Source organism: Metopolophium dirhodum, chromosome 1 (genome assembly GCF_019925205.1).
Source record: "Metopolophium dirhodum isolate CAU chromosome 1, ASM1992520v1, whole genome shotgun sequence".
NCBI classification, from domain to species: domain Eukaryota; kingdom Metazoa; phylum Arthropoda; class Insecta; order Hemiptera; family Aphididae; genus Metopolophium; species Metopolophium dirhodum.
The window spans coordinates 25,076,507-25,088,402 of record NC_083560.1 but is presented as its reverse complement, the minus strand read 5'-3'; the positions used below and the strand labels follow the sequence as shown (position 1 = coordinate 25,088,402).

General features: G+C 28.5%; 1 protein-coding gene and 1 pseudogene across 1 annotated transcript; both read left to right on the top strand.

Annotated features, from left to right (window-relative positions):
- The first annotated feature begins 207 nt into the window (after nucleotides 1–207).
- LOC132934387 (uncharacterized) lies at nucleotides 208–873 on the top strand (annotated as a pseudogene).
- An 8,303-nt stretch (nucleotides 874–9,176) lies between these two features.
- Nucleotides 9,177–10,371, top strand: LOC132934879 (large ribosomal subunit protein uL10-like). Its single transcript, XM_061001276.1, has 5 exons — nucleotides 9,177–9,245; nucleotides 9,306–9,481; nucleotides 9,723–9,957; nucleotides 10,025–10,210; nucleotides 10,342–10,371. Exons 1-5 carry the CDS (start codon nucleotides 9,177–9,179, stop codon nucleotides 10,369–10,371), a joined length of 696 nt encoding a protein of 231 aa, XP_060857259.1.
- The last annotated feature ends 1,525 nt before the right edge of the window (nucleotides 10,372–11,896 follow it).

The window sequence follows — 11,896 nt, the reverse complement described above, 5'->3', positions numbered from 1 at the left end:
TTATCAAATATGTAACTATAAGTTCCAACTATATAATTATTATTCTCTGCCATTTGTTTGTAGTATGTCAAATCTTTAGATAGCATATTTTTGTGTAAATCTATAGATTGCACTGATCGTTGAAACGGAGATTTATGACTGCCAGGTGTCGAAACCGATTTCATTAAAAAAATATCGTCCAATGGCTTACTCAAATCATGTACAACCATGTCGTTGTTAATTGGCTCATCAACAGTGAACCTAGTTTCATTGTCACATTCTATAATCACAAGCTTTTGATACCATCGACCACTTTGGGCGAAATGTTATTTTTATCTGCTGTAATGGTCGAAGACTTTGGGATTTTTGACAACAGTGCTTTGAAAGGACGGTAGTTGGTGTGTTGGAGATGTTTGAGTTGTTTTTCTTTTTTTTCCCCAACTTTCTGTTTTGTCTAAATGGTTAAGGCTAGACAATTCTGAATTTTTTCTTTTTCCATTTTCTTTAGTTGTACTCTGTTTAGACTTACTGTCAAAATCAAGCACACGAGTGCAATTTTCTTTTCTAATATTGTACTTCATTTGTTTGTGTACATTCGTCACACGCTGTCTCATAAGTTTTAAAAACCGGCCGCATTTAAACCTACGGTCGCCTTCTAGTATGTCTTGTTTGACTGTTTTAAACCAAGATTCAACGGTAGCATTACTCTGGCGGATTTCAATGCCATTGTTGACTTTATTATTCATAATAGGTGTCCACAGTGCTAAGAAAGGTACACACTTAACTATAAACACGTGTAAATATGATTCATCATAATATTCATTAATGCTTATATTTTCAATATTTACAGACCAATTTAAGACTTCAGATTTAACCTGTTCTTTGATTGACTGAAATCTACAGAACATCATGGAATTACTCGTGTTGGATTCGCATAGAAATTTATTTATTTCCTCCGAGTGATCCTCACTAATAATACAATAAGCATATAAGTGTAGAAGAATACATTACAAAACATTAGTATTTGGGTGGAGAACCACCCAAGGGTGACACTCCAACATTTTATTTATAGAAATACTCTAAGGCATACTTTCGTTTTCTGGAAGATCAAAGGGCTCATTTCGGTCTTCATTATTTGCTAATCATACAAACAAAAAAGTCATATTTCGTTAAGACAATATATTTTTTATCATAATTTATTTCTATATGCTTACCTTGAATCTGGATTGGCGCCTCAATATTGTCTGTATTCCCTATAATATTTATATTTAAAGTATAGTAACTAGAGTATATAATGTATTTTTAACTTAAATGTATAGTTGTATATTACCGAGAAGATGGTGATCTTCAATTAATCCAAGGTTACCACCTGGTTATTGGCGCTCATTTAGATGCCGGACCATTCCATGATTTTCTGGAACTGCTGCTACCCGTTGATAACCACGACCCCTCCTAGGTCTACCAGCTCCACGAATGTGGAATGGCGGCAATACAGGTGGCAGAGGCTGAATTAGTCCAACCATTGGTAGCTGTCCAGGAATGAAATCTTCGAGAAGGATTTCTATAATTCCATTTTATTGTCATTTAGTTTATACACCCAATTGAATTTATATGGTACCCACCATTAGCTAAAGGGCCTATTTGCATATCTATATACCCTCTCACCGAATAAGATACTCTTCTTAAATATGCCATTGTGTCATAGCGGCCATAGCGTATGTTTCGTAGAGCATCAGCCAAAATTCAGTTATTTGTGTCTCTGCTAAACACAATAGATCTTCGTATCTTTAAAGTTTGATTTATTCAAATTAAAATTAATTTAAAAAATGTAAGCCATATATAGTTAATTGTCTCACTTGCAGGCCATTGATTGTTTGTAACGTTTCCCTCCGTACTCTACTTTCAATCGATCATAATCGATCTGCAAAAAATTATAAAAACCGATCAAAATTCCAGCTATTGTCAACTATATATTTTTATTAAAAATCAATTATCGTAAAAAGACCAGACTGGTGGATGTATGCCTATGGTGGACTTAAGCATGCTGTGAAAACTTTCCACAAAATTATTAGTACGGATGTTTACACCGTAAACGGAAAACCCGTATGGACGTACTGTGGTCAACCAGTATTCTCTGACATAGTCCACTAACTGAACAATACGGTTCAGTACGCCCATACGTGTTGCCAATCTTGTGATTGCCAGAAAACCCCCAAGAATGTGGAAGTCTTCTGGAAATTATGGCATCTGTTGTGGTGGCAAGTGTGGTAAAGACATAATCTATATATAAAAAAAAAAATGTTAGTATTAATGTAAGAATTTATCATATCACTAGATCCTAATCCATCAGTCATTAATTGTTATTTCTTATTACCATTTTCAGTATTGTGGCAGCATGATTGTTTTCACGATGATTGTTTTCACGGAATAATATCACCATGCCAGGAGGGGTCTGGACAAAACGTAAAATGCTCTGCAAACAAATAGTGCATTTGAGAATATAATTTCTTTATTGAGTAAGGTAAATCACATTCATTTTGGAAATTAGAACTTTTATATACTGGCGTAAAAAAATGAGTGTCGACACTTAACATTAGTTCGATACAGTGTTGATAAACTACTGTTATCTGACAAAAGAAATTACATTAAACATTAATTTCTTAAAGTTGTGGAAAAATTTAACATTCATTTTTTGGCTACACTACAAATTTGAAAAATGTTTCACATACCTATGTTTTAATTTTTCACATTATGTATTTCTTTAAATTTAAATTGTTTTAAAAAATGTATAATGATATTTTTTTAATATTTAAAAATTTTGATAATTAAACTTAATAAATTTAATTTAACTTGAAACTCATAAAAATTGTTATACATAAATCTGTTTCATATCTAGATTAAAGAATCCAGAAAAATACTATACAATAATAAAAACATTAATGCACAATTTGTTTATTACCTGGCAAAAATGGAACCAGCACTCAATCAATTGGAATTCTGGAATCACTATTTGTATTGTATTTTGCATGGCTGTTTCAAAGTCTGAAACAATACTTACATTTTGCCAGTCAAAAATATCTTCTGGTAAATTATTTCGCACATATTGCCACAGTCCTATGTAGACGTTTTCTGTTCTACGATTTAGTAAAGCATATACCACAGGAACTGACTTAAATTACAAATGTAAATTGAATAAAATAAAATTTAAATAAACCAAATATGTAAGTAAATTGATTATCTAATGTTAACAGATCTCTTACGACATTGTCCAAGACAGCGTGGATTGTGATCAACTGCTCGGCATCAGCAGGAACTCGCGGAATGACACCAAATGTGCCATCAATTGCCAAGACTGTTGCTTCACGTAGGTATTACCAAAAGACACTTAACTGTTTACTTACAACTGAGTTGACGCTAATTAAGACTGTATAACATACGACTGGTGGCTTTTATAGAAAAGTGTTACCCCCCCCCCCCCCCTATAAATTATCACGTAATAATTTGGAATGACAATTATAAATTCTTAAAAGTAGAAGGGACTAATGATTCTATCGGTACCTCAGAATATTTATACAAGCCAAGTTAATTTCTTCGAAAGGCTGAGTAGACGGAGAAAGTATACATTTGCTTAGTTTCAAGAATATTCCAAAATGTTTGGAAACTCAAAAATTGGAAAACTATGAAATATATTTTATGGATTCTGCACTCCCAAATTCCCTAGTCTATGTAGACTGTAGAGAAATAATATAAATAATAATTCTCGAAATTGCTGCCTGATACAAAGAAAGACGTTTCAATGTGTAGTAGATATCAACCTAAATTAATCTAAATCCTCAGCATTTACGTACCTATAACAAATTTATTACTTATGAACCACGAACTGGGTATATAATAATTGCCGCTGTGCAATACTTGGGTAGAGTTGAGTAATTCTTAGGATTCCATATTATCGTAATACTTACTACGTAATTGACCAAGTTACAGTCATATTAATCATATTATTCTGTGCAGAACATTTTACTTGTCAACTGTAAATTACGTACACGTATTCAATGTATTTAATGGCTAATTTACCAACTGTACATAGGTAACCTACCTAGAAAGACTATTCTGATAGGAGACGGTCTGCCAGCCTAAATATATTTTATTAAATCCCTATTATATCAGTGGCGTAGCCAGGATTATGAAAGCGAGGGGATTATTTACATACTTTTTAAAAATGTACTTTTTCTAGTAGATTCATGAAATAACCTGCGTAGACGTATAATACTCAAAATTACAATCTTTAAAAGTTCATAACCTTGGAACTAAGTCTAGCAGACAAATTCTGATTGCATCATTGTGCTTAACTCATTGAAATATACATATATAGGTTCCCGAAAAAAATTCCCAAAAATCAAGCTAAACTGCATTATTTCAGTATATTTGTGCAATATTGCAATAGTGATTAGTGTTTAATACCAAGTTATATTATCTGGATTTGGGTTTTTATTTGTTGTTTCTATAAAATATACTATATTAGTAGGTACCATTAAATAATAAGTAGGTACATAAATATGGTTCTCCAGTTAAAAAAAATAATAAGTTACTTATGAACCATAAATTACTTTAGTGTTAACGCTGTTAATCATTATTCGTGGGACATTATCAACTCTTATTATCTCGACTTAATATTTTGAAAGCATATTAAACTTAAAATAAAAAATTAGTGTTGTGATGCATGTCCTTTAAGTACCTAATATATTTATGAACAGTGATATAAAACTATTAAACTGTAGGTACGTAACTTTGGTATACATTTGGGAGGGCTAATCTAAAACTTTGGAGCTTAGCCCCCACAAGCCCCTACCTAGCTCCACCTATGGCTTGGGGGGACGACTTAGACAAATTTAGTCAATATGCACCTATGCCTCAATTCATGCTTTGTCATTTCAGATATTTTCACAATGGTGATGATTAGATGATTTGAAAATTTAAACGACCACAAAGCCAAAAAAAAAAACAATTTCGGTATATTTTTCGCTCAATGAGCAATTCCAGTGTTTGGGTCTTACATAACATTATATCGGTAAAATTTTAATTGATACAAGCTGCTTATAATAACTTAATATTAATAGGTAAATAGTACCTAACTACAATGTTGAGATTAAAATTAAAAATGCTTTAGCCTCTCTAGCTCAACATATAGACGCATTAGCGTAGTGGCATGGTGAACATTGATTAACCATGATGCCCAGGATATACTTCAGTATTATTATAAAAAACAAAATAATCGAAATTAGAAATTTTTAAATCATGACCAAAATGTATTTATAAATGCTATAATTGTCTAACTTAATATTATAAATGGATTTAATAATCATTTATGTTTTTTTTTTAAATTGTTACTTATGTAATATCCAGTATCCTAACATTTACTTACCTACCTAATAACTAGGTAGATACTAGATACTATAATAGGTTAATAAATTCTACAGAAAAAGTAGATAATATTATTCATTGATCGTTTTTACGTGCAATATTTCTATATTAGACATTTCTAAGTAAAATGTTGTTAAAAGATAATTCGCAAATGATCCTCGTCTCCTGGAACATGTCAAGTACCCTTTTTCACCATAATATGTTTATATCACCATTTTTTATAAATTATAAAAATGTCGTGCTATAAATAGGTTAAATATATCAATAAAAAAAAATTGCTAACAGGTTCCAACTTCCTATTTACCTACTATTTAAAATATATAGGTAGTTGGTACTTTGGTGAGTTTATTCAATACCAAGATTCAAATTGCTTAATTATTATTAGTATATATTATTTGCAAACAAAAACAACAGATTGTACAGAAATACTCATTTTGTTCAGTTGTAACTTGTAAGTATATTTAAAAAAAAATCTAAGACTCATTCCACGTTCACTGAGTACCTATTATAATTGTAATACCTATAAAAAGTTTATTATATCATAAAATTATTCAATATATAAAAAAAAAACAGTAATATAAAGAAAAAAGTAGGTGCATACAATTTATAGTTTATGCTAATAATATAATTCAGTAAAATATAATAATATTTAATTATAATCAGGATAAATTATAAAAATTGAATTTGAAACATAAAATAAGGATACTAATAACAAATTTTAAAATTATTCAAGAAGAATAATATTCTCAATTAATATGAGTGGTGTATACTTTTGTCCTCATAATGAATACCATATGGGATATTTGTTCCTCGTCAGTTGAGCTATAAGATTTACCACCTACAGTATATAAAGAAAACAAAGTTCAGAACTGGCAAATATATTTAGGTATACAATGGTTATTTGTTATACTTTATCAAATATTTAATGTTTTATTATATCATGCTTACCCAAGTAGGTACTCTTTTATTTTTTAGATTCTGAAACTTGAGCGGAGTGAAATATAATGTACCTATTGGTTTTACAATTTCTTTTTTTTTGTCTGTTAGCAACATTTTTGGTACTAAAAATGCTCAGGTTTTCAAGATTAGCATATTTTCGAATAGAAAAGTAAATCTAGTTGGTTCTTTTGGGAGGTAAAAATTCCAAGTAATTTAAGAAAGTTTTAAAAGAAGAGATAATATTATTACGCAAAACCAATTTTTGAAAATATCGATTTAATTTTTTTGGTGTAACTCAATATCCAATAAATGTACACCCTTGAATTTTTCACCAAATATTTATATTAGCATTTAATATAAATGTTAACATTTTCGAAATATTTTGAAATTTTTCGAATTTTGTAAATTAATTTTCTATTATTCTCAATAAAAATTAAAAATTGACAAAACTCATAAACATTTCGAACATTTTCAAACTATTTTTCAGTTAATTTCAATTCATAAAAGTTATTCCTTTCATAGCTAACATTAGACATTTTGATAGAAGACTCCCTTAAATGGTCTTACTTCAAACAAAAAAAAAAGTTTACTGGAAAGTAACATTAACTTTTTATGAGTGCTTGAATTTAACATTTTTATGATATTCATCAGTAAATTAACGAGTTTTTTATCCATCAATTTTTGATATTTTGTTGTACCTAATACAAAAACTAATAACCATAGACACTTAAATAAATAAATTATATTGTTTATAGATTCTTGAGGTATTTGTTGTGAGTTGGTTGTATTGGTTGTGGCTGCACTATTATTTTGATTAGTTGAGATTGTATTATTTGGTATGACATTGTTCAAATGAACAGATTCTTCATTATTTATATTTTCTGTAATTTATTGCAACATTATTATCCAAAATAAATTACTGAAAAAACTCTACTGGTAGATCTTTATCTCCATCTGCTAATAAAGCAATTTTATGTCTATCGCTTGAAGTCACAGCAGGAAAATTTTGTGATAATGTATCAAAATGTATGTAAATAGCACATTGGTGAATACAAAACTGTCCAAATTTATCCTTATTACATGACAAATCCCAATTTTCATATTAACATTGAATGATTCGTCCTTATACTGAACAGTATATTCATAGTCCCCTACTTGTCATATGTTTTCTTTGTTTATTTCTATAGCTTTATTTATTTGAGTTTTCAAAAATAGACGAGGATTATGGCTTCGGAAGTTTGAAAATTCTCTCAACCTACGACGGTTATATTTTTCCAAAGTGGTGCATACAAAATCAATCAAAGCAATAACATTATATGCTTTTACCCTTGATAAAACCGTAACTTTAAATATCCGTACGGTTATTTCTGAAAAATTATTCGTGTGATGTCCATGACCTGTAACATCTCTCCATACAAGACACCATTTGTCTCTTGTTTCCCAATAGTCCTGTAAATATTTTGACAAAGACATTGCTTTTTGAAATGCTTCTTCTGCTAATAATTTTGATTCTGCATAAACAAGATTTTTAAAGGATCGTATTAATTCAATTCTATCCTCTTTTAGTATTTTATGTTTACTGTCCCAACACCACCTCCATACAGCTTGACAAACGTGGAAAATACATCAAATTTTTGCTTTCAAGCCATGTTTTTTCTAATTCGTTAATTTCAGCAGTAGCACTATTGGTCATAAATAGCTGAGGGTAACCATTTCCACAAAAAGAATCTTCCAGTAAGCTTTTTACTAAGCCAAAACCTGTACTATATGAAATGTATTTTTGACCTATAATAAACATAAATTGTATTGTTTAATTTTTTTTGAATTAATTTTTGGTATATTATTTAATTTTATAAACTGCTGTAAAATACCTTTTGTAATAATAATAGCTAAAGTAACGGCCCCTGCCGCACATGGTGTCATCATAAATGTAATACAATGATTTTCTGCATCATAAGCACTTGTACTGTCTACAAATACTATTTGTCCTGCTGTCTTTAATCTATGTGCTCTTTTCATAAGTGGAGTAATAATAACGACAGAAAATGGGTCTTTTAGAAATTTAACAGAAAAACTTTAATAAATAAATATTTTGCTTTTCTTCAAGTTTCTAAAAATATTGTATTTTGTAATATAACATTATCTAAATAATAATAATAATTCTTTATTAACGGAATAAATTCCAAATTACAAATATTCTGAGAAGTATAGTGATTGTAGTGCAAAAGTAAAAGTTAAATATATTTTCATATTTTATTATATTTTAGATCTAAGTATTGAGTTTTATTAATAACAATATAAAATACAAATGTTAATAAATATAATGATTGTATCTATCTATAACAGTTATATTAGATTATTAATCTATTGATATTTTTAATAAATACATAATGAGTTGAACTTTCAGTTCCTAAAAATATGTTAGTTTATACTACATTACTTTTATAACAATATTAATATATTTATTTAAAAATATTTACAGCCCTCTGACAAGCTGATAGCTTGTGGTGGAGATTTTACAATTACACAAAATAATACTTTAAAATCAAAAGATCGTTCTTAATCGATTTCAGTTGAAATTATTACCAATTATGATCACTTCTTTACAGTACCTAGTCTTGAGGTTACTGTTAGATTTGTATATTATGTAGTTAAAAGAGAAAGTATATATATACATCTTACAAATTGTGTCGTAACCATAACATAATGTAAAATATTTATACTTGCCCCATACCTTGGAGATACTTAATTTGAAGTTTTTTTTTCCGGTTATAATTTTATTGTTTTGATTTTAGTTCTTATTACTTCTTAAAGTATTAATCGATCTACACCACAAGATGGGTAGAGAGGAAAAAGCAACTTGGAAAGCTAACTATTTTTGTGAAGTTGGTGGTATGTTGTACATTGTATTAAACAGCCACTTATCAACAACTTTTAATTATAAAATAAAATATTTTTTCTTTTAGAATTTACTTGACGAGTTCCCAAAATGTCTCATTGTGGGAGCCGACAATGTGGGTTCAAAACAGATGCAGCAAATCCGCACCAGTCTTCGTGGAAATGCTGTCATACTGATGGGCAAGAATACAACGATGAAGAAGGTAATAAAGGGCCATATCAACAGATATCATTCTCTTGAAAAGTAATATTAATATTATATAAATATAAAATAGTTACAAGCTGATATTGTTTATGATGCTAATTATAACTCAATAAGTAGAGTCTTAACGCATCAAAGCCAGAAATAGCTGAACACATTGCTGTAGTTTGGTTTTTATTGATGTTGAATGCTTTTAGGTAGTCTGATTTACCATAATTTTGAAATTAATAATATTTTTCATTTAATAAAAATGTTTTATTAACTATTTATGTACTTATTGAAGGATCATGCCTCACATTAGAGGAAATGTAGGATTTGTTTTCACTTGTAGTGATTTGGTTGAGATCAGAGATAAGCTTTTGGAAAATAAAGTTCGTGCTCCAGCTCGTCCTGGCGCTATTGCACCATGCCTTGTTGTTATTCCCACCCAGAACACTGGCCTTGGACCGGAAAAAACCTCTTTCTTCCAGGCGTTGTCTATTCCAACTAAAATTTCTAAGGGAACAATTGAAATCATTGTAAGAAAAATAATATGCATGCTATAAATTTAATTTAATATACTTATCACGGTTTTTAAATGTTTAGAATGATGTCCATATTTTAAAAGAAGGTGATAAAGTTGGGGTTTCTGAGGTGACCTTATTGAATATGTTGAATATTTCTCCATTCAATTATGGTTTGGCCGTACAAATGGTGTATGATTCTGGAACTATCTTTGAACCCGAAATCTTAGATATCAAGCCAGAAGATTTATTGAAGACTTTCTCAATAGTAAGTTTGAATTTTTATTTTTAAGTTCTTTAATTTATTATTTTAAACTAAATTTAAGTACTTATTAATTGTCTCTTAAAATTAATTTGTGGCTGAAAATTTGTTATGTTAACATGATTATACACATTTAGATAACTAATAATCAGGGTTGGAACGTATAATACAGTCAAGTATAAAATACATGTAAAAATGTATATAACATTAATATTTATAATAACAAAAAGAAATCATATTTCATTTTATTTTATTCTAAAAAGAAAATTCACCAAGTTGATGTGATTAGTTAATTTGTTGTATTAATTTATAAGCTTATACTTCTTAAAATTTAAAATGTACAGTATCATCAGTTATAATTTCAAAGGAAAAAATGGCTACTTAATGTCTTAGTCATTTTAAAGTTTTATACATTTTAGTCTTTTTATACGTAGGGTAAGTATGTGTAACATAAGACAATGTTTTATACACGTATTACCATTCCTGCTAATAATCTTATACATTTTCTAATTGATTGTATCAATCTAATGACTGAAAGTGATGATATTATAGCTTTGTCTAACATAAGCAACTGAATACATTATGTTTATCAATCATACTTTGGAAATGGAACTCATAAGTTGCACATGTGATTGACCACTTTCTATTCCATAAATATCTCAAACTTCATGTGAAGATTTACTTTAAATGTTTTTAGTTGTCAGTATTTTTTAAATAATAAAATATATAATTTTAAAATTACGGCCGTACATATTGTCTTTGTTTTAAAAATGTACAACAAAGCAAATTTGCATTCAGTAGAATCAATTATGTTTTGTTAGTTTGTTAAAAATTGAATGATTTTATATGACTATATAAAGAGTAAATAAAAATAAATATGCTCATAACTTGCTTCACAATTAAAGTATATAACACAGATCTTACCTTTAAGTTTGATAGTAAATCAATTACTTATATTTAGGTCCAGTTGCGCAAAAATATATTGGTTCAATAAATTGAGTTATTGAATCAATATAAATTAAAATACATGTTACATAGAACCATAAAATCTTATTGAATTAAGTTATTGACCGTTGATTACTATTGGTTCATTTATAGGCCAGATTTTGGTTCAATAAAATAAATTTAATGAATGTCAAATATCTTCTGTTATAAATATATTCATATTATCAAAATAATAATGAACCATTATGATATGTGGTTAAAATAATAATAGTTTGTGCAACAATTTCTAATATTTATCTAACCAATAAACTTATGGATCCAATAAATTATCTGATCAATAAAATAAATATCAGATGATTTTTGTGCAACCGGGCCTTAAGTATGATCGATGACTCAGATTTGATTTTACATAATATATAAGACTAAGACATTATATGAGGGTGCAATGTCCTTTTAATAAATTAAGAAAAATAGTTTTAATATTAAGTATTGATATAATTTGCAAAAAAAAAAAATGTTTATGATGATGATTCCTTATATAAGTATTTTTTGTGTTTTTTCCTGTCAGAAGATATTATGTTGATAATTAATATCTGAGTTAATTTGTAAAGTACATCAATAGGTTTCATTACAAATCTAATATATTTATGATTAGTAGGTAATGTTAAGTTTTCAAATAATTTATCATAATTAGATTAATCTATTAACTTAAACTTAAGTATAATATATGTAGTTCAAATTCCTGAA